General features: G+C 37.2%; 1 protein-coding gene across 1 annotated transcript in view; it reads left to right on the top strand.

The window, feature by feature from the left end:
• DPYD (dihydropyrimidine dehydrogenase) overlaps positions 1-24,569 on the top strand; it is a 934,958-nt gene that overhangs the window by 35,493 nt on the left and 874,896 nt on the right. Inside the window, exon 2 of the mRNA XM_049765668.1 lies at positions 13,177-13,287. Coding sequence (XP_049621625.1) covers positions 13,177-13,287 — 111 coding nt within the window. The remainder of the gene's footprint in view (positions 1-13,176; positions 13,288-24,569) is intronic.

The raw sequence follows: 24,569 nt of genomic DNA, 5'->3' as shown, positions 1-24,569 counted from the left end.
ATCCACAGTTATCGAAAGTGCTTTAACCCTTGTACTAACCTTCCAGCTCTGCAATATAATGTTTTACTCATTTATTTATTGCTTTCTGTCAAATCTGGTGATTCTCAGGGGTTGTTTCTGGTTCTGCACTCAGGAATTACTACTTCTGGTGATACTCAGGAATGAAATAAATGGAATGCTGAGCAGTAAACCCTGGTCAGCTGCATGCAAATCAAGTTGTCTCCCACTGTACTTTTTATGTGTAATATTTAAAAGTAAAAGTCTATTGTAAAGTTTTGCACTGTTAGCATAGTTAATTTTCATCACCTCTGGAAGAAACCATTACCTCTTTATAAGCCTCTTCCTATTTCCTGGAGCACTGAAAACTATCAATTTACTTTATATTTCTCAAGCATTGCCTATTCTGTATTTTTTTAATATAATTTTTATTTTGATCATAGTGGCTTACATATTGTTGACAATAATATTTTAGGTACATATTTACATAAAATCAGGGGGGATTCCCATCCCCAAATTGTCCTTCCTATACCTCCATTTTTGTCTTACCTCCCATTTCCTCTTCCCTCACCCCCAGGGCGGCTAGAATATGTGGTCCCCTCTGTCTCTAACCAACTACTTAGTAGTCTTGCATCAGTTTGGTCTTGATGCCTCCCTTATTTCCCCCTCTAAGTAGGGGCAGGGGTAGCTAGTTCAAGTTGCGTGGTTTTGCCTGAAAAAGAGAAAATAAATAAACTGGGGTAAGAGTTTAATACCCCGAAAATGGGCAGAATCCTTCTAGAGGTTCTCATCATCGATTTGGGAAATGAAGGAGAAAAAGAAGTTGAAACACTCCACCAGTACCAAAAGAAGTGTCAAATATCCAGTGAGGACTCCAGCTATAACGATAAGCACCACAAAAAAACAGATAAAAAACAAAACAAAACAAACAAAAAACAAACACAAACAAACAAAAAACACGCCGTGGTCTTGAAATAAGAAACATGGCGTAGCACATAACGAAAGAAAAGAAAGGAAGAGAAAGAAAAAAAAATAAGAATAATTGGGGACAACAATTTCAATAATCACATCCAAACTGAGAAATCGACCAAAATAGCTAGGTAAATAAGAATAATAATAACAATAATAAATGAAGGTAAGATATATATATATATATATATATATATATATATATATATATATATATATATATATATATATATAAATAACCAAGGTTTTGTGTTTTTTGTATTTTTTTTTCCCTCCTGCCCTGGCACAGTAAATATTGGGGTCATTCGAAAAGGAATTCACTTGCCCTATAAGATATGGGGTTTCTCCGTCCTTGGAGTATACTGTCATGGGATCAGCTCTAGTCTTTGCTCAGGATCATTACTCTCCCGGTTGTGGTTTTTTTTTTTTTTTTTTTTTTTTTTTTTTGGTGTGTGGAAGGCTTCTGCTCTGTCCAGTGTGATACAGTCAGAGCTCTGTGTTTAGAGGTCTCAGTATCTGTACATATCCTGAGGTGGGACTTATGGTGAAGTCAGTCTTTGTGAATCTAGAGGTTCTGTTACCTCAGTGCCATTTTAATCCATCTTCTGTGGTTGGTGATCTTGGTCTTTGCGCTGAACCTAGGAAGGCATCTAGGATAGCGTCTTTCTTTGTTCTTCCAGAAGCCCCTTTCCGCTACAATTGTCTCTGCCGGACCTTTGAACTGGGGATCATGTTTATTGTGCAGGTCTTAGTTCAAACCCTAGACTAGGGCTTTTATGTTGGTCCCAAGATGTATACAGTCTGGTCGTGGTTCTAGCAGCCAGTCATCTGTAAATCACGATCTTGGCTTTTGTACCTACCAAAGGGTGCCACGTCTTCTGGTTTTGTCTTGTCGTTAGCTGGTAAGGTAGGCTAAACTGTTCTAAGGTCAAGTTGTTCACATTTTCCTCATTGCCGGGATATCATGTTAGAGCTGGCCCTTGTTGTTGACCCTGCAGTATTAAGGCTGTCCCAGATGGAGATTGTTTCTTGCAGCTGTTGTGAAGAGCTGTGCCATTTCTATGTCTGGGATCCAGGGTTCAAGGCTGGATGGATGATATCTAATCACCTGAGGTCTAAGTTGATTCCACATGACATATTTTCAAGGTAGGAGATATCCCTGTATTGTAAACAACTATGAGTTCCTATCTCTAGTAGATAAGAGCTCTTTTTTTTTTTTAAATATGTAAGATTTCCCCTTTATTTAGTGTGCCTTTGCAGGGGGAAGTGGTGCTCCATTATATGTCGGAGTATTTGGGGTGGACAGAGTGGGTAACAGAAATAGGTCACATACCCAAAGACGATTAAAAAAAAAAAAAGGAAATAAAAGTGTATGTGCCCACAAATGTATATGTAGGGCAAACATTTAAATAAATAAATTAATTAAAAAAAAAAGAAATAAAATGAGTTAGCGAAGTTTTTAAAGGACCAAATTGGTGCAAAAGACTACTTTGCATTTGGGGGAGAACAGGTAAAGAGGTGGTGTATTACAGGTCTTATGCCTATGTTGGAAGTACAGTTTTCCCATTGTCTTTTGGATTTTTCTTGTGGTGTGTGGGTTCCCAGGCATCTTCCAATCACACCCCCTGACCCTCTTCAGATTGGTAAAAATTTGCAGCTGGGAGGTCTTGGAAGAGTTCTTGCATTGGGGATACTATTGGACCTAAGTCCAGTTTCAAGAAACAGTCCACGTTAGGGGGAGTTGGTAGGGAGGGTCTCGCAGCATGAGTCCACAGGGGAGTTGACTGTCTTTTCTTGCAGGAGACGAGGTGTGGGTTCGGCTGGGTGTCCCCTCGCCTGGGTGCTGGGTACTGGTTCATTGGGTAGGAGGTCGATCTTGATGCCTAAAAGATTAAGGACTGAGGGTGGAGAGTTTTAATATGGTGGGAGATCTGGATGGGATTGAGGGGTGAAGGGATAGTTGGATTTCTGGGGGGGGAGAATGGGGAGGGTATATGGGAGGGGTATGAAGGAAGAGAAAAGAGAAAATACCGTAGAAAGAAAGGGAGGAGAGAGAGGGAAAAAAGTAAAGAGAAGAATAGAAGAGAAAAAGAAAAGAGAAAAAAAAAGTAGAGAGAAGAAAGGAGAGAATAGCAAGGGGATGCTGGTTTGGTTGAATGTGTTCGATGACTAGAGCCTGTAGTTTAGGTCTGTACGTCGCAGGTACTGCTTTGGTGGTCTGACTGGTCACGTGCTTCGATTCCTAAAAGAAGGTTTAACCTAGAGATAAAGTGTATGTTAGAGTTTTCTCGTGGCTATCTCATAGTGCAAGCAAGGTATGGTATCTCGTGTGGTATCCCGAGTTGCCATCTTAGTTTGTCCGCCCTTTGTATCTAAGGGCGCCTGTGGACAGAAAAGCTGAGAGGTTATTTTTAAAATATAGTAAGGTAAAGGGATTAAAACGTAGTGTTATGGTATGTTGCCATTGCATTACGTGATTTCCCGCGGTGTTCTATACTTGTGTTCCTGTTTACGATCTCTAAGGGATTATTGTGGGCCTTTGTTGTAGGAGTCTGGTTACATACCTGTTCTCTCCATGTTGCTGTTTCTGTTGTTGCTGTTTTCTTTGTGGTATAATGTGCAGTCAAGAGTTTGCATTGTTCCTTTTTCATGTATTTTGGACACTGCTCCCACGTATATGTTGACTATTACAGTGTTCGGAGTTTCTACCCTGTTAAACCCTGTTATATGATTGTTAGGTATTAGTTGTGTATAAAATATATGTTCTAGGTGTTTCAGAATAGTGCTACCATTCTGTGTTTATCTTTTGTCTTCTGGCTTACTTCGTTTAACATAACATGATCTAGGTCCATCCACGTTGCTGCAAAGTCTGTGATTGTATCATTTCTAAATGCCATGTAATATTCCATTATGTATATGTACCACATCTTAATGATCCATTCATCTGTTGTTGGACACCTAGGTTGGTTCCAAGATTTGGCTATTATACTGAGTGCTGCGATAAATAGTGGGGTGCATACGTATTTTGGAATGAATGTCCTTCCATCTTGTGGGTATATGCCTAGGAGAGCAATTGCTGGGTCAAATGGCAGCTCAATTCTGAGTTCTTTGAGCACTCTCCAGACTTTCCTCCATAGGTGTTGGACTAGGGGACATTCCCACCAGCAGTGGATGAGAGTTCCTTTCATACCACATCCCCGCCAACAAAGGTTGTTTCCATTATTTTTGATGTGGGCCATCCTTACTGGTGTAAGGTGGTATCTCATTGTTGTCTTGATTTGGATCTCCCTGATGATGAGTGAAGGTGAGCATGATTTCATGTGTTTGTTGGCCATCCTTCTGTCTTCCTCAGAGAAGTGTCTATTCATTTCATCTCCCCATTTTTTTATAGCTTTGTTTGGTTTTGGGGGGCTCAGCTTTATGAGTGCTTTGTATGTTCTAGATATCAGCCCTTTATCTAATATGTCGAGTGAAAAGATTTTTTCCCATTCTGTTAGCTGTCTTCTTGCGTTAAGCAGGGTTTCTTTTGCCATGCAGAAGCTTTTTAGTTTGATGTAGTCCCATTTGTTTATATTTGATGCTAACGTTCTTGCCATTGGTGCTCCATTCTCAAAGACCTTTTTGATATATAGGTCTTCGAGTGTTCTGCCTATTTTATTCTCGATAAACTTTATGGATTCGGGTCTGATTTCAAGGTCTTTGATCCATTTTGAGTTGATTTTTGTATAAGGAGTAAGGTATGGGTTGATTTTCACTTTCGTACATGTGGTTTTCCAGTTGTACCAACACCATTTGTTGAATAGGCTTTCTTTGTTCCATTTCAGATTCTTGCCTCTTTTATCAAATATTAGTTGGCTATATACCTGGGGGTTTATGTCTGGGAATTCTGTTCTGACCCACTGGTCTGAGGTCCTGTCTCTGTTCCAGTACCATGCTGTTTTGATTACTATGGCTTTATAGTATAGTTTCAAGTTAGGTAAGGAGATGCCTCCCAGCTTCTTGTTTTTCAGTATTTGTTTGGCTATCCTGGGTCTTTTGTGGTTCCAGATGAATTTTGTGAATGATTGTTCTAATTCTTTAAAGAATTGTGTCTGGATTTGGATAGGGATTGCATTAAATCTATATAGAAGTTTGGGTAGGATAGTCATTTTGATTATGTTAATTCTACCTATCCATGAGCATGGGATGTTCTTCCATTTCTTTAGATCGTCTTCAATTTCTTTCTGAAGTGTTTTGAAGTTTCCCTGGTATAGGTCTTTCACTTCTCTTGTAAGGTTGATTCCTAGATACTTGATATTTTTTGATACTATCTTAAATGGAATTGTATTTTTAATCTCTCTCTCCTCAACTTCATTTTTTGTATATAGAAACGCTACTGTCTTTTGTGTATTGACTTTGTAACCAGCCACTTTGCTGTATTGGTTAATTGTTTCTAGGAGTTTTACTGTGGACTCTTTAGGGTTTTCGATGTATATCATCATATCGTCGGCAAATAGAGATAGCTTGTGTTCCTCTTTCCCAATTTGAATTCCTTTGATTTCCTTCTCTTGTCGGATTGCTATTGCTAGGACTTCTAAGGTTATATTGAATAAGAGTGGAGAGAGTGGACAGCCTTGCCTAGTTCCTGATCTTAGTGGGAATGCTTCTAGTTTCTCACCACTGAGTATAATGTTGGCTGTAGGCTTTTCATAGATAGCTGTAACTATCTTGAAGAAGGTTCCTTCTAACCCTATTTTGCTGAGTGTCTTTAACATGAAAGGATGTTGGATTTTGTCAAATGCCTTCTCTGCATCGATTGATATGATCATGTGGTTTTTGTCTTTCATGTTGTTGATGTGGTGTATAATGTTGATTGATTTGCGTATGTTGAACCAACCTTGCATTCCTGGGATGAATCCCACTTGATCGTGATGTATGATCTTTTTGATGAAGTGCTGGATTCGGTTTGCTAATATTTTATTGAGTATCTTTGCATCTATGTTCATTAGTGAGATTGGTCTGTAGTTTTCTTTTTTGGTAGTGTCTTTGCCTTCTTTGGGAATGAGTGTGATATTAGCCTCATAAAAGGAGTTGGGGAGGATTCCTGTTTTTTCTATGGTTTGGAAGAGCCTATGGAAAAGTGGTAGTAACTCTTCTTGAAATGTTTGATAGAATTCACCTGTAAATCCATCTGGGCCTGGGCTTTTGTTCTTAGGGAGTTTTTTAATTACATCTTCAATTTCCTCTGAGGTGATTGGTCTGTTTAGGATTTCTAGATCTTCCTTTTTCAGTCTTGGAAGAGGGTGTTTTTCCAAGAATCTATCGATTTCTACTGGGTTCTCTAGCCTAGTTGAGTATAGTTGTTCATAATATGATCTCATGATATGTTGTATTTCTTGGGGTTCTGTTGTAATCTCTCCCCTTTCATTTGTGATCCTACTGATTTGGGTGTTTTCTCTCTTTTTTTTTGGTGAGTTTTGCCAGTGGTTTGTCTATCTTGTTTATTTTTTCGAAAAACCAACTCCTGGTCTCATTGATTTTTTGTATTGTTTTCTTGGTTTCTATGTTGTTTATTTCTGCTCTGGTTTTTATTATTTCTTGCCTTCTGGATGTGGTTGGATTTCTCTGTTGCTGATGTTCCAATTCTTTGAGGTGATCTTTTAAACTGTTGGTTTTGTTATTTTCCTGATTCTTGACATAGGCCTGTATTGCTATGAGTTTCCCCCTAATTACTGCTTTTGCTGTGTCCCATAAATTTTGACATGTTGTCTCTTCATTGTCATTTGTCTCAAGGAATCTTTTTATTTCTTCCTTGAGTTGTTCTTTGATCCAGCTGTTTTTTGAGCAGCATGTTGTTTAATCTCCAGGTATTAGTTTTTCTCCATTGCTTCTTCTTGACCTCAATTTTGAGCTCTGTGGCATAGTGATCTGAGAGGGTACTTCTAATGATCCTTACCTTTGTGGTCTTATATAGGTTGGCTTTGTATCCTAATACATGGTCTATTCTGGAGAAGGTTCCGTGTGGGCTTGAGAAGAATGTGTATTCTGCTTTCTGGGGGTAGAGGGCTCTATATAAGTCTATTAGCCCTAAATCTTCTAATTTTTCATTCAGAGCTCTTATTTCTTTGCTATTTTTCTGTTTGGTGGACCTGTCCAGTAGTGATAGTGGAGTATTGAGGTCCCCTGCTATTATCACATTTCCCTTCATGTGTTTCTCCAGGTTTGCCAGTAGTTGCCTCACATATTTTGCTGACTCTACATTAGGTGCATAGATTTTGACCAGGGTTAGTGTTTCTTGATCTAATGTTCCCCTGATCAGTAAGTAGTGACCCTCTTTGTCTCTGATCACTTTCTTGAGGTTGAATGCAATTTGGTCTGATATAAGAATGGCTGTCCCTGCTCTTTTTTGTTTTCCATTGGCCTGAATAATTCCTTTCCATCCTTTTATTCTAAGCCTGTGCTTATCCTGCATCTGTAAGTGTGTTTCTTGCAGACAGCAGAAGTCCGGTTTATTTTTCCTAATCCAGTTCTCTACTATGTGTCTTTTAATTGGAGAGTTTAGTCCGTTAACATTTAGGGAGATTATTGAGAGAGAGGATTGTTGTGTAGTTGTGTTGTGTAGGGTGGTTTTTGTTACAATCGGGGTTTGGATTGTGTAATTCGTCTTTGAGTAAGTCGTTTAGGATCGGTTTTGTTTGCACAAGTAGTTCAAATTCGTTCTTGTTTGAGAATGTTTTTAGTCTATCCTCCCATATGAATGTAAGTTTTGCTGGGTATTGGACCCTAGGTTGGAAATTTCTTTCATTCAGTCGTTTAAATATGTCATTCCACTGTCTTCTTGCTTGAATTATTTCAAATGGGAGATCTGGTTTGATTCTTATGTCCCTACCTTGGTACTTGAGGTTTCTTTTCTTCCTTATTGCTTTAAGGAGTTCTTCTTTCTCTTTGTTTTTTGCCAATTGGATTACCATGTGTCTTGGTGTTTGTTTATTAGGGTCTATCTTATTGGGAACTCTTTTTATTTCCTGTATTGGCATTGCAGTTTCCTTCCAGAGGGTGGGGAAGTTCTCCGCTATTATCTCTCTGACTACTTGTTCTTCCCCTTTCCCTACTTCCTCCCCTTCTGGTATACCCACAATTCTTAGGTTGTTTCTTTTATCCTTGTTCATTAGATACTGTACCTTTCCTTCCAGTGCTTTGCCTTTTATTTCTTTGTTGGTTTCTTGATCATTTTTTGTTTGCAGTTTTTCTTCGAGTTCTTCAATGTGTTTCTCCAATTCTGTGTTTCTGCTTGTAAGGCTTGTTACTTTGTCTTTTAATTCCTTCACTTCTTTTTGTATGGAATCTCTCATGTTCTTTAACATTTCTTCTTTAATTTGGCTGATTTGTTCATCCATAGATTTCTTATACTCGATAGCTAGGGTTTCTCTCATTCCTTTTATTAATTTTGCATTTCCTTCCTCATGGCTGCTTTTAGGTCTTCATCACGTGGATCTGTGCGTTTTGGTGGACTTGGAAGCTTGCAAGGGTTTGTCACCATATCTCCAGATATTAGTGATCTCCTTGATTTACGCATATTTCTTTGTATTTAATGGTGTGTTTTAGAGTGCTGTGCTTCTAATTTTCACCTGTTTTGATCCCCTGTGGTGTGGGAGTGGGTTCCCTCCATGAGGGTGGTTCTAGAGGGACTTTTGGGTGAACTCGCTGAGGTTTGGATCCTCCTGTACTCTTTATGTGGCCTTGTTAGTTGTTTTCCCCTTTTGTTGGCAGCTAGTACTGGCCCTTTCCTGACCACAGTGGTGGGGTGCACTGTTTCTCCTCTCCTTTTTCTCCTCTCCTCTACTACTTGGAAGTCAGTCTTCCTCTTTATTCCTGTCAGCAGGTGTAGTTCCGCTTCTGGTCACAGTAGTTCCCTCCCTTATCTGGGGGTCAATGAAGCTCTGTTCCTCCAAGTTACCGTGGAGGAAATTCCCCCAGTCAAGCCCTCCCGGTAGCTGCTCTCAGCCCTAGGGGGGGGTCTCAGGTCCACTCTGGGGCTCGGGGCTAGGTTGCTCTATGTTATCTAAAGGTCCAGGGGGCAGGCCCAAGCTCACCCAGTCTATTCGTCCCACCTGTCCCAGCTGGGCAGGTGACTCCGGCCCACTAGGTACTAGGGAATGTCCTCCCCTGTCTACACTCGGGTCAGGTGGGGTGAACTCTGGGGCCTGGAAGTTGAGGCAACGGGTGGTGTGGTCTCTGTGCCAACAAGCTGGCCTCTGCAGTCTATGGGGGGGGTTCGCCTGCAAGGTGGCGGCCGCTGAGTCGTCCACGTGTGAGCGCCCTAGCAGTGTGCACTCACCCTGGACTCCGGGCGGTCAGGAGCGCTGGGGTCCCTACTCCCCGGTTGGAGGGCTCCGACCTCTGCAGTCTATGGGGGGGTGGTCCCGCACAAGGTGGTGGCTGCGGAGTCGTCCACGTGTGAGCGCCCTAGGAGAGTGCACTCACCCTGGACGCCGGGGGTCCCTACTCCCCGGTTGGAGCGGCTGGCCTCTGCAGTCTATGGGGGGGGGGTCGCGCGCGAGGTGGCTGGTGGCTGCGGGGTCGTCCACGTGTGAGCGCCCTAGGAGAGTGCACTCACCCTGGAGCCGGGGGTCCCTACTCCCAGGTTGGAGCGGCTGGCCTCTGCAGTCTATGGGGGGGGGGTCGCATGCAAGGTGGCTGGCGGCTGCGGGGTCGTCCACGTGTGAGCGCCCTAGGAGAGTGCACTCACCTGGACGCCGGGGGTCCCTACTCCCCCTCTGTATTTTTTTATGTAAATGGAATAACTCAACATATGGTATTCATAACTGGCTTATTTAGCATGATGTTCTCTGTATTCATGCATATTGTTTGTGAAGCTTCAAATTTCTGTTTATAATACCTGTGTCATTATAGTTGAAGACCTACTCTATATTTTTGATTATTTTAATTTTAGTCTTTGTTTACACTAGTATCAAATGTACAAAGAATGCATGGGATATTAATTTTTATATTTGCTTGAAAAGTTATCCTCTCTTAGTGAGATTGGATTGCTCTAAAGATTCCCATTAATTTAGCTGGCTTACATTATTGGAGGTGTATAGTAGAATTTCTTGGGGTCAAACCACTTTCTTTTGGGTCCTTTAAAATATTCCAAGGGGTCACAGCTGACAACTGTGAAAATTGGGAAGGGACTACAGTGCTAACTAGTAGGAATGAAGACCAAGCATAGGAATGAACAAAGGCTATTGAAAAAAATAGTTGAGAAACACAGGTTTATAGTGCTGTTCATATTATTTTGTTTTCTTATTATTCTGCTGCCATTTTTTGTTCTTTCTGTTTTGTTTTGTTTTTGTTTTTGGGTCACACCCGTTAGCGCTTGGGGGTTATTCCTGGCTCTATGCAGAGAAATCGCTCCTGGTAGGCTCGGGAGACCATCTGAGATGCCACGATTCGAACCACCATCCTTCTGCATGCAAGGCAAATGCCTTACCTCCAAGCCATCTCTCTGGACCCTGAATCATATTCTTGATCAACAAATTTTTCTTGTAGAGTTTTGACAATCTCATCAAACTATTTTCTTGACCTCTTTTGTTTCTGAGAGTTAAACTTATTGGTCTTCCCTTGTACATGAGTCATTTTACTATTCTGAAGATTGTTTCTCCTTACTGTTGTATTTTATAATTTGTACTAATTTATTTATCCTACTTCACAATTCTTGAGCATAATGAAGGCATTATTTATTTTTGTGTTGAAAATCAAGTTTTATAGTGTTTTACTAATTTTTAATCTATATGTTTTCCTCATCTAATTTCCTTTTCTTCAGATATTCCCTTAAAGTATTTTGATTACTTTAATAGTGTACCATTTGTCTTTAAGATGTTTCATTTATTACATTTCTTCTTGTCTATTTATTAGCTAATTTCTATCCATCTCTTTAGGCTTGAAATCTATTTTTTAATTTTTTGAATACTGAATTCAATACTTTTATTGAATTCCGTTATCAATTTTAAAATTTTAGTTATAGTTTAAGTTTTCCATAATCTCCCTATACATAATCTTTAATAGTATTATAACCATATCTAACTTCTAATGACTCTTGTAAATTTGACATCTTGACCTCTGAAAATAAATTTTTGTAATCTGCTTTTGCTCTTATGCATGAACTACAAAATCCCATTTCTTAATTTAAAACTGAATAATTGGAATAACGTAATGGTGATTCTAGATACTAATATTTATCTTTGAGGCTTAATATTGTTTGCCTGTTTGCTTACTGAGTTGAAAGACTATTTGAGGAATATGTTTCCTCCTTATGGTGAACTTCAAAGTAATTATAATGGATTAAACCTTGAACCATGTACTAAATAATTCTAGAGTAAAGGCATTTTGAGAAAAGCTGCTTAGGTCCCCCTCAACCTGTTTTCTCTGTTGTCTATAAGTGTCTATATATATGCATATATATACTATATATGTTGACTATATATACACTAGTCAGCTTAGACCTCACTTAGTGCTTACTCTATTATCTTTGACAATGTCCTATAAATGATTCCTAGTATGATATAATTAGTTAAATTAGAGTCATTTTGCCAGGGAAGTTTTAAAATTTAAATTAATTAATTTTCCTTCTTTGATTATGGGCACACACTCAAACAGTTCTTAGGTTTACTCATGGCCCTATGCTTAGGTGGGTATAGGGGACCATTTGGGGTGCATGGGATTGAACTGGGTTCAGCTGTTTGCAAGGCTAACACCATGAAGGCTACAAGTTTATTCCTGATCTAGCCAGGTTGGTTTTTGAGGTGAGTTACTGAAATGTTTTTGTGAGGCTAGGTGGTGTGAGACTAGTTATTCTCTTCTTTGTTGCTCTTTTTCTCTAGGAAATAATCTGCTTTATTGTATTTTTATGAAGCTTTCAAGCTCTTCTTATTGGCCTTAAAAACCCATGGTGTAGGGATGTGATTCAAAGTAAAATGCACACACTGCATGCATGAGATCTGGATTTGATTCCTAGCACCACATTCGAGTGAACAAACTAAGCAATAAAAGCAACATTTTTACAATTTTTGAGATTATCTTTAGGCTTGAACCTCGCCACATAAAAGAAATCTACATATGGTAAATTCCTGTAGTGAGCACTGTCTCTTTCTCCTCTAGCAAACTGTGTTAGGCACAGCTAACGAAATTGGTGACCATGGTCACTTCCCTCAGTGAAATTATATTGCTTTCCAAACAAAGATCTGGCAGTAATCTCTCTGTCCAGCCTGCTATTTCGGTTATGCTAACTAAATACAATGAGTAAATTGCAGCTAGGGTGATAGGCATGATAGTGTTCACAAATGTTCCTGTTGAGTTGGAGTTTGCTTTCTGAGTAGAAGCTAAGTGCAATAAAGTAGAGAACTCCTGGTTTATTAGGTGAGCTTTCCTTGAATAGTTTCATTGTGTTTATGTAGGAAGAGCACTGAAAGGGATGAGAAATACTGACAACATTCCCGTCTGTGCAATTCTGCAACCTCAGTGGGGAATATGCGGCTAAAGGGAGACAGTTTTCATGGCTAGACTCAGCTACAATAATTTCTGTCATTCTACCTGGGGTAACAGAGGGGTGTACAGTAGGTTTATCTGGTACTTCAGATGCTTCAAATTCTTGTCACTTTCACCATATTTTATAGGTTTTTTTTTTTAATTGATGGCCAGTAAGCTGAGATAGTTCTTGGTTAAGAAGTGATATTTACCCCGGCGTCCCATATGGTCCCCCCCAAGCCAGGGGCGATTTCCGAGCGCTTAGCCAGGAGTAACACCTGAGCATCAAAGGAGTGTGGCCCAAAAAACAAAAAAAAAAAAAAGAAAACAAAAAAAAGAACAAAAAAAAGTGATATTTATAAATGCTTTTAATTTTCTTGTTATTATCTTAAAATATTTTGTCTTCCTTCTCCCTTCTCTCTCTTTTTCCATATAAATTTTTTTGGTACCAGAATTTTTCCACCATGGATTTTGTTTATCAACAAGTCCAGTATTTTTTTTTCATTTGTCTACTTTAAAATCGCATCTTCAAATTTTAGGATCATACCTAATATAGCTCACATGAAACTTTGTTTTTCACATTTCTTTGGAATTTTCTCTTTCTCCTAAATCTTTATGTGGGATTGCATTCTATAGAAAAATGGGGAATCTTAAGTAAACATTTGTTCTTTAAAAATATTAAGTATTTATATGTTCTATTTTATTTAGAATATCCTGGCTTTGAATCCACGAACACAAACTCATGCTACTCTACGTTCTACTTCGGCCAAGAAATTAGACAAGAAACATTGGAAGAGAAATGCTGATAAGAACTGTTCTGTAAGTACCAGTAATATAAAATTACTTTATTAAATATCTCAATTTGTATAGTATTGCAAAGTTAGATTTTACTTTTACTTATGAATACAATTAAAATGCAGAAAGAACAGCTTAATTTTTGTTTTAAGTACTTTTCATTTGTAAAATATGTAAAATATATTTGTAAAGTATGTTTACTGATTTGAAATATCTATGAAATGTTATAAATAAGGTTTAGTTTTATGCCAGAATTATTTTTCTCAAGAAAACCTCAAAGTGCTCTTCTGTAGTGTATGTGTTGTGATAACAAACATCGAAGAGTTGTGAACCTATACAAAAAAAAAAAACATGTATAGCAGTAGTAAACCAAGATTACATTTTTGTCCTAAAATATTTTATGTAATGATACAGAGGGGTTTCCACGTTATAGAAATAACTCAATTAAAAAGGGATACTTTAAGATAATAAACCCTGAAATTATAATTTTTGAAAATATATAAAATTTAGATGTACAAAATGAACATTAATTTTTTAGGTAGGGGTGAAATACTATTTTTTCTGAAATTACTTGTTACTAAACTCTCTTATAGCTAGACCAAAAGTATCTTATATCTAGACCAAAAGCTAAAAATCTTGAGACCTTATAGTGGGAACAAATATAGTACAGTTTAATTGGACATATACGGTCCAAATAAGATCAAGAAAAAGACTTAAAGTTAGAACTCTTTATAATGATGTTAACAGTGAAGGACACTGAACAAAAAAGATACAATTAATTTTGAAATTAGAAAGCCCTCCTGAATTTCAACTCTAAACCTCTCACTGAAGAGTGTGAGAAGTAGTACCTGAGAGACAGGCAGGGATTATCATGGTCGACCTGGGTTCAATCCCAGCACCCCTTATGCTTCCCTGAGCACCCCTGCACATCACCCCTAAGCATAGGATCAGATATAAGTCCTGAGCACATCTGTGTATGACCCCCAAATATAAACAAACAAAAAATCATGAGAAAGGCCAGGGTACATGGCTGTGTTAAAGTACAAACTTACATGCATGAGACATGGATTCAGTCTTGGTATTATGTTAAAGCAAAATATAATAAAGTAAAACAAACAAAAAGGTATGAAACATATGATCCAGGTAAGATCTTACCTTTAGATTATTTAATTATAGTAAAAATTTTATGTGGAGGGGCCAAAGAGATATCATGGAGGTAAGGCATTTGTCTTGCACGCAGAAGGTTTGTTGTTCAAATCCCGGCACCCCATGTGGTCCCCGAGCCTGCCAGGAGCCATTATTGAGTGTAAAGCCAAGAGTAATACCTGAGCGCTGCCGGGTGTGACCCAAAAACCAAAAAAAAATTTTTTATGTGGTAAAGGAGCTTTCATTTTTATGATAGCCTGTTTTCATTATTATTATTATTATTATTATTATTATTATTATTATTATTATTATTATTGTTGGTTTTCATGAGGGTTGTTCCATTGGTGATGTGGACTGTCAGGGCTATACCTGGAATGCTAAGAAGTCATGGAGGCTGGTGATTGAATTTAGTCCTGTTAAGGTGTGTTCAAACACTGAATTATCTCCCTGACCTCCAGAAGTCAGTATTTTAAATTCTGTAGTGATATTCTCTAAATTGTCTTTTATTATATATTTTATTTAAAATCACATGTGCTTTAATATTGTTTAATATATGTTGAGTGAGGCTTTCTTCATTAGGTTTATATTTGTATAAATTCCTAATAAAGCAATATGACAGTATCTTTGAAAATATTTCTTAACATCTTATATTAGTTTTTTCAGGCTGTCAAAACAAGTACTATAACTTGATGAACTTGAAGAAATGAATTTATTGTGAAGTTTGATTATTTCTTTTGCCTATAAGACTCTGGCTGATTGGTTATTTTTCTGGTTTTAGGTAGTCTGTCCAAATACACACTTCTATTGAAATATCTACAATTTGCATTAACATAACTACTTATAGATAATCCATCAGTGCTTCACACATTATCTTAGTTTAAGCTAAATACCTCATTTGTGGGGAGTGGATAATACTTACTTTTATCAATAACATAGTCTCTTGTAAGAAATGTCTGCCTTTTAAGTATTGAATGACTTTGTGGTAAAAGATGACAGGGTTGTAGTAAAAATTTCTATGTGTAGTTTTCATAGTTCCAGCATTAAGAGAAAGGCAAGTACTATTTTCCTTATAAAATGAGGGAACAGTTAGTAGTAAACAATTCTAAAAATGAACAAATAAATTTTTGTGTAGTTGTGTTAATTATATTTAGGTAACATGTTTATAATTAAAGATAGTCTTTGTAATTTTAAAATGTGAAGTTATTGCATCTCACCACCATCAAAATGTCCAAGACAAAGTCACCACTATGTCCTTAAGTCACTTATTGTTTAGTTCTTTATTTCCTCTTACTTTCCTCCACTTGATAATCTGAGTTATGTAATCCAATACCAAAGAGTCATTGTTCCATACTATTTATTCTTTTCTGACTCTCTCTATATCACAGATGAGTCAGATTATGGGTCCTTTATCCTTAAACTCTTTCATTTCACATTAAATGTTCAGGTCCACCCACATTATAGTAAACTGAAAGATTTCACTTATTTTTTTTTTATAACTGGAAAGTATTACAGTAGAACAGAATTGAGAGCCAAAAAAAATTACATCTAAAGAGAATCATCTCTAGATGAAAAGTATTTGCTATAGCAAGGTTAAGGGAAAAACTCACAGAAGTCCAGCTATCACTTTATGATTAAGTAAATTAGGACAGATTATTTCAGTGGTAGATAGTAAACACACACACAAATTTGTTTTGTATATAATGAATAATCTGGAAAAGTGTTCACAGTTTTTTATTAAAAAGATGATAAACAATTTAAACAATTATTTAAGACACAACAATTAAAAAAATAATATATATATTTATACACAAATATACCTAGTAATCAGTCTTAAAGTAACAGTGAAGTAATAATAAAAACTGCCGAGTAGTGATCATCCTTACTGTTCTTACCACTTTTGGATATTTGGAATTTATTATGATAAAATAACTTGTCAATAAAATTAAAAGTTTTTGGGCCCGGAGAGATAGCACAGCGGCGTTTGCCTTGCAAGCAGCTGATCCAGGACCAAAGGTGGTTGGTTCGAATCCCGGTGTCCCATATGGTCCCCCGTGCCTGCCAGGAGCTATTTCTGAGCAGACAGCCAGGAGTAACCCCTGAGCGCTACCGGGTGTGACCCAAAAACCAAAAAAAAAAAAAATTAAAAGTTTTATATATATGCTAAAATAGTCTTTATATATGAAGTATATGTTAAAGCAGTCTTAAGTAGAAGTATTGTCTTACATGTCTACCATTTGTTTTGGGTGGTTTTGTTTTCTGGACATATTCAGCAGTATTCAGGGCTTACTCCTTGCTCTATACTCAGGATATTATACATGACAATGCTCAGGAGACTATATGGGAATCTGGGGATCAAACCTGGGTCACCTTGTGCAAGGTAAATGCCCTACCCTCTATACTATTCTCTGGATCATGCATTCCAACTCAAAGCTGTTTGAGACATTACATAAAATAAACAGCAAACAAGTTCATTCCCAAAGAGAAAGAGGAAGTTAGGGTTGAAAGTTCATCTCAGTCTCTGCACATTTAAAGAATATTAAATGAGGAGACGGTGAGGTGGCGCTAGGGGTAAGGTGTCTGCCTTGCAAGAGCTAGCCAAGAAAGGACCATGGTTCAATCCCCCGGAGTCCCATATGGCCCCCCAAGCCAGGTGCAATTTCTGAGCGCTTAGCCAGAAGTAACCCCTGAGCATCAAACGGGTGTGGCCCAAAAAAACAACAACAGCAAAAAAATCAATATTAAATGAAGGAATTACCATAGATGGCAGCCTGTTTTCCCTCTTACAATGTCTCAAACACTTCATGGAGTGTGTGAGTACAAAAAAATATCCAAACCTCAAATTTTGCTTCTGGGAAATGAATGTTAGATTGTTAAACAAGGGAGTATATGGAAAATGATTTAGGGACTGAAAGCAAGTATGATTCCTTGAGTTGAAGCTTTACTGCACATGGTGCATTGGTTTTAGCATACTCATTTTCTGAGATTCCTGGAGAGAGATCGAAACCAAAGGAGAAAGCCTCATTTTACCTTTGAGTGGAAAGAGAACTGGGTGTGTACCTCAAACTAAAGCCCAACAAAACAAAATAACATCAAATCTTCACTTAGTCATAGATACTTGATAAAGACAGTCCCTATGTTCTTGAAATACCTTTCAGCTGACTTACATTAAGGTCACCAAATTCCCTTCTTTTCTTTTTTCTTCACTGGCATATTTTTTTAGTACTTTGTTAGTCCCAATTTTTAATTCTTAACTATTAGATTAAATTATATGATCATCATATTTCATTTTCTCACTTTATTGGAATAAACCCTCCCATGTTTATCTTCTAACTAAACTGGTATCTTAAATTCTAGAAAGCTTTCCAAGTGTCTACACATAGAAATCTAATCAGCACCTTAAACTAAAAGTAGATATATAGAGAAAAAAGAGAAATGTCTTTCGTTGTCACTGGTTGCCGGATTTCTGTTGGGAGTCTTGCATCATTTTTTAAAGATAGTCAAAGAGATTATTTTTATTTATGGCCAATGCTTAGGATACCAAATAAAAAGTTGATTTTTAAAAATATTTACTTAGTTTAATTTTTCTAACTTTTTTGGTTGGTTGTAATTTTCAGCTTTGACTTGATGCAGTTAATATTAAATAACACTTTTTATTTATGGGGAGAGCAATTTTCTTTGACGTTTGAGACAAATTGATCATTGAGTAATATTTCTTTCTCTTTGTTCCTCGAGGAACAATATTTGGGCATGATTTTGGGTAATAAAATATGAATAAAATCTGCAAAATAACTGGTTTAATACTATATCATTTTTAAATTAAATGAAAAATTATTCTATTTGTTATTTATGTATATGTATTTATTATTTATTTATTTATTTTATTTTGGTCACACCTAGTGAGGCTGCAGGCTTTCTCATGGATCTCTGCTCAGGAATCACTTTTAGGGGATAGGAGTGATTACACAGTGGTAGGGCATTTGCCTTGCATATGGCTGACCCAGGTCTGACGCGGGTTCGATCCCTCAACATCCCATATGGTTCCCTGTGCCAGAAGCGATTTCTGAATGCAGAACCAGGAGTAACCCCTGAACGCCATCGGTGTGCCTCACAAACAAACAAACAAACAAGAAAGAATTACTCTTAGGTGATTCAGTGGATCATATGTGGTGCTAGGGATTGAATGCAAGCAACCCAAGTAGCATACCTGTTTTACTATTGTTTGGGTACAAAAATTTTGCAGTGTAGACTAACTATTGTGCGTAGTCTAAGACGTATATACACAATCTTTAAAACCATTAAATATTTTTAATAAATTGATTATAGAAAGTTTGCTATTTTCAGAAAATAGGAATTACATTTACCTGTGAAGATGTCCTACGAATGGTAGTTTAACATTTTTTAACTAGACATTACTTCAATTGGTATTTTAGCGCCATTACAATACTGGAACTTCTAAATTCAGCAGGGGATTTAAACTGGCTAATGTGTTTATATTGGTTAATGAAGCATGAAGCAGTTATTTTCAGTATCTTTTAAACAGGTGTTCTATAACTGCTATTTATTTTTGCCATATTAGAAAATGTTGAACTGTGTTAATTACATAAATATTTTGTACTCATTTGCTTTTAGCAATTCTTGAAAATTAAAAATGTTACAAATCAGAAAATTTAATCAGTAGAAAAATTTTGTTGAGACCATTAGAGACCCTTGGTATTTTATTTTATTGAAACCACTGTGATTTGCAAAGTTCTTAGTGGGATTTTCAATATATATATATATAGATATATCCAGATTCAGTAAATCAGGACCATTGCCACCACCAGTGCTGACCTACCTCCACCAATGTTCCCAGAGTCCATCTTATACCACCACCCTTTGCCCACTGGCCTGCCTGTATATCAGATTTATTTTAAGTTTAGATTATTATAGTTTGGGTAGCTTGGTTCTATTGTTGTTGACTTTGGCTTGGGTATTTAGTTCTGTCTTTTTTTTTCCCTCCATCAATGTACCTGAGATAACACAGCACCAGGGCCCCATCATTTATTTTTCCCCTTAATTGTATAGAAAAATTCACATATATAAGGTAAAAAAAAGTAATTTATGCCCCAATGTTCTGTGAAAAAGACAGGAATCCCTATCTAAAAGATAAAAAGGGGATGTAGCAAGTTTGAGTTTATTTTCAGCAAAAAGTTGGGAAAAATAGAAAGAAAAACTCTTTGGCTTAAAAATAGGGAGAACTTACCCAGGAAGCATCCTGCCATAAGACGGACTACAGGCTCTGGCATAGTAAATTGTCTGACCCCAAAGTTTTTCTTCATGAACCCAGGAGAAGTTTTCCTCAGTTAAGGTTGACACAGTCAGGCTTCTGTAATTAGAGATCTTGAATTTTGCACAGTTCCTATGCAGAAGTCAGCACATTTTTTTACATTCTTTTCACAGAGGAGGTCCTTAAAGTAAAAAATGTTTTAAAAAAAGTCATAGTATGTATTAAAGATTTGCTGTATAAGGGATGGAAAGTTCATATAGTAGATCGGACTCTTGCCTTATTGGAGATTTAGGTTCAAACTCTGACACTCCAGATGGTCTCTAGAGCACTTCCAGTTTTCCTTGAGAGCAGAACCAGGAATAATCCACTGCCAGTTATAGCCTATAGTTTTAAGACACAAAAGCCATTCATGACAGAGCCACATTTGTAACATGATTACCTCACACTGAGGGTTAGAATTTTAGCATCTGAATTTTGGTGAGTATGAACTTTGCTACATAGAAAAAGGGGAAATAAATATGACTTGGAAGTTGATATGTGGCATTTTTATTAATAAGATAAAATCAGAGAAGCAGTGATTTTATTTTAAAATCTTTTGAAATTTTTATGCCTGTGAACACACTTTAATCACAAGAATTGTATCTCAGTAGAAGGGTCAAGCTGATGAAAAATTATGGACCATATATTTAATGAGAACAAATGTGGACCCTCTCACCTGTGTCCACATTGTCTCCATTCTTGATTTCTGCTGTTTCTGTGGGCCCAAATTCAGACTATACCCTTCATTCTTCACACAGAGATGGATGACCTTCTGATAGCCCCAGGGTCTTTCTGAGACCAGGATCTGATTTATTTATCTCCAACGTGGGTCCTCTGTGGTGCTCAGTTACCATTGTTTATGGGCCCACATACAAACCCCAAACATACAAAACTTTTACTTGCTCATTCAGTTCAAGGGTCCATATCCACAATGTGTACCCATAACTCTGCTCATTGCTACTTATACCTTCAAACTGTGGTTTCTTGTGTGATTGTGTGGATATGTTAATTACTGAATCTCATACTACACACAATAATTTACTATAACAATGTGAATTCCAGTAAGGAAGAAAAAGTGCAGCACTCATTTGAATTCTTCTGAGAGCTCCCAAGAAAGAACTACAAGAATTCACCCTTAGATCAAAGCATTTATAATGAGGAAACCTTGTAGAGTTTCATCAAGTTCAGTTAGTGAAAATACTAGCAAGAACATTTCTATTTGTACCAAAGTGTTCTGTAAACTCAGAAAATTACTGTAGAAGAAACAACCTAATGTTAAAAGTGCTAAAAAAATTTGTTGCAGGTATGGGCCAGAGCGATAGCACAGTGGTAAGGCATTTGCCTTGCAAGTGGCTGATTCAGGACAGACAGAGGCTCGAGCCCCAGAGTCCCATATAGTTCCCCAATCCAGTAGTGATTCTGCGCTCATAGCAGGAATAAACTGAACTTCACGAGGTGTGGCCCCAAAAAAACCAAAAACAAAAAATAGGTTGCAGGTAGTCAGTAAAGCATAAAAAAATTGAAAGTAGAAATGAGAAAACTACAATGAAAACTGACTCAACTACAGAGCATAGTAGGAAGTCTTCTGTAGCAAAGTAATGAAATATATGGTAAAAATCAGTGCACTCCAAGAAGGGATTCAGAATACCTCTGAAAACCAGTAGAACATAAGTCTGAAAATAAATGAACACACAACAACTAATGGTTGGTTCATTTCAGAAGGAACAATACTGGAATTATGGCATCTCCAAGGAATTAGCAGGTGAATTATACAAAGAAATCAATGATAAACGGTCACTAGAGTTAAAAAGTTAGGCTTCCATTTCCAAGATATCTGAGTGGCCCCAGCAAAAATAGAACCAAGTAGAAAAATTCCAAGACACAGCATAATCAGAATGACAAAAGCCAAATAAAGAGATAGTAAATTGAAAGCAACAAAAACAAAACAAAACAAAACAAAAACATCAACAACAAAAAAATCTATATAGAGAAGAACTCCCATAAGAATCACTTTATTCCCATCACATGACTCTATTGTCTAGAAGACAATGGTGGCATATAATAGAAAAAATGATTAATGAAATAAACAGGCAAGCAAATATAGTCTCTGTTAAATTACTATTCACCAAGAAGTATTATTATAGAATACTATTTACCATAGTTTTAAAGAAATGACACAAAGCTTCATGAATAGATTTAAGCTGTGCATACTTGTGAAACAAATTTTACTGGAGCTATCTTTGATGTATTTAATTTTTAGTTTGGTGATCACACCTGTTAGTGTGCAAGGCTTACTCCTAACTCTGTGCTCTGGGAACTCTCCTGGTGGAGTACAGGGGACCATATGGAGGAGAGGGAATAAAATCCAGGCATACATATATGCAAAGCAAATACCCTACTTGCTGAACTATTGCTCTGACTCTTGGAACTATCTTTGAAAGGAGCTTTATTAAAGGACAAAGACAAATGTCTCCATACTTCACAATAAAGTATGTATCATGGTGACTTTGTTTGCCTTTTTATTATTTCTTGATTTACAATACTGTGACATTTTTTTGGAGTTAGATTTATCCATCCATGTGGATTAGTCATATAAGATCAGCTGTGTTTAAGGCAAGTGCCCTACCTACTGTACTATCATTCTGGCCCCAGAAACATAATTTTAAGTTTCAAATTTAAAATAAATATTTGATCAGATTTTTAAAGCAACCCCCTTTCTATACTTCTTTTCTTTTACACTGCATTTAAAGCAGTTTATTATCTATCTATCTATCTATCTATCTATCTATCTATCTATCTATCTATCTATCTATCTATCATCTTTCTATCTTTCTGTCTCTTTGTCTATCATCTATTTATGTCCTATCTATCATCTATCTATCATCTATCTAATCTAGTTTTACCCTATTTCACTGTGAAGAGAAAAAGCACACTCTTGTGTGGGATATAAAAAAAACTTTGAGAGTTAACAATAAATGATCAAAGGCACTAGAACGGAAGAACTGAACTTGGTGGGGAACACTTGGTATAGAAAATGTTTTTGGAACACTGGAGGACAGTGGGCTGAGCTCCTTATTAGAGCAATGCATGCATGAAGCTAGCATTACTAGTATTTTAAATCATGACACCTCAATAAAATAGAAAAGAAAAAATTATTGATAACAGAAAGCACCTAGAGTTTCCCTGGAAGTGTGTACAGAATGGAGAGAGTTGACGTTTATCTCTGAATACAGTAGGGATTAAAATGAGGCTAATGAGAACTGTCTCTAGGCAAAAAATATAAAGGGTCACCAAAAGATACAAAAATCAAGATAAGTAAAGTAAAAATATATAAAGCATTTGTATTCAGGCACACACTTTTCTTTTCTTTTTTTTTCAGTGGTGGGGGTTTCCATGCAGTGCTCAGGAGACATGGGTGTCCCCACAAAGAGGTTTGAGTAATGTGGCTGTCACCTTAATGCAGAGACCTGAAGATGTCATAAAGCATATTAGGTCTTGCAGTCAGAAATCGTATAAGCCAACATGGAGTTCTAGGCTGTACCCAGCAAGGAATGCTCAGGTACCAAGTTGTGCCAGGAATTTAACCAGGTTGGGTACATGCTAGACGTGTACTAATTTTAGTACTGTCTTTTGGGTCCCAACCTATTGTTTTCTTTTGGCCTAAAATTTTAATGTAGCTATTTAGCTGAGAAGTACAGTGTGCAGTGAAATGAGAACCGATGACGACCATAACAGCATGTCAAAATATATCCTATAACCAAGAATGTGTTTTGTTTTGTTTTGGTTTTTGGTTTTTGGGCCACACCCAGTGGTGCTCAGGGGTTACTCCTGGCTGTCGCTCAGAAATAGCTCCTGGCAGGCACGGGGGAGCATATGGGACACCGGGATTCGAACCAACCACCTTTGGTCCTGGATCAGCTGCTTGCAAGGCAAACGCAGCTGTGTTATCTCTCCGGGCCCTTGTTTTGTTTTTTAATAAATTTTTCTGGGGCTGGAGCAGTAGCACAAGCGGTAAAGCATCTGCCTTGCCTGCAATAGCCTTGGACTGACAGAGGTTCGAATTCCCGGCTTCCCATATGGTCCCCCGAGCCAGGAGCAATTTCTGAGCTCATAGCCAGGAGTAGACCAGGTGTGGCCCAAAATCAAACAAACAAAATAATCTGGTGTTCCAAATGTAGTTTTCTATTTTTTGGAAATGATAAAGAACCTTGCAATCCGATCTGTTTTCTCAAGATTGGCTGGATATTAATGGATGGAATTCAAAAGTTATCACTTAGTATTTTTGAGAAAGAGAATATGGTTTCAATCTGTGAAAACTTGTTCAGATACCCTTCTACCTAATTTTGTTCACTTGATAAATATAATGGGCAGTTTCCATTATTAGTACATACCAATTTCAGAATTTATAACTAATTTTTGTTTGCTTTGCTTTGGACCTTGCTATTCTGTGCTCAAGCTCTGTGCATAGTGCTAATGCTTGGAGGGCTTGGGGATCAATATTGATGGGATCAGAAGACCCAGCATTTCCCTGAAACTATTTGGAGTATCTGGAATCAATCCAGGTCAACTGTGTGCCAGACAATGCCCTACCTATTGGCTCCACAAGCATAATTTTTAAGTTTCAAAGTTAAAATAAATATTTGATCAGATTTGTTTAAAGCAATCCCCTTTCTACATTCCTTTCCTTTTTATATTGCATTTTTATATTATTTTTTTTAAAATTTTTTATTGAAACCGATGTGAATTACAAGTCTTTCACTTTTTTAATTTCAGGCACAGAGTAACAGTGAATTAGTGCCCTTCCCACCACCAGTGTTGAGCTCCCTCCACTTTAGTTTCCAGCATGCCTCCCATA

The sequence above is a fragment of the Suncus etruscus genome, chromosome 19 (assembly GCF_024139225.1).
Source record: "Suncus etruscus isolate mSunEtr1 chromosome 19, mSunEtr1.pri.cur, whole genome shotgun sequence".
NCBI classification, from domain to species: domain Eukaryota; kingdom Metazoa; phylum Chordata; class Mammalia; order Eulipotyphla; family Soricidae; genus Suncus; species Suncus etruscus.
Note: the sequence above shows the minus strand (reverse complement) of the source record. Positions and strands in the feature narration are given on the sequence as shown.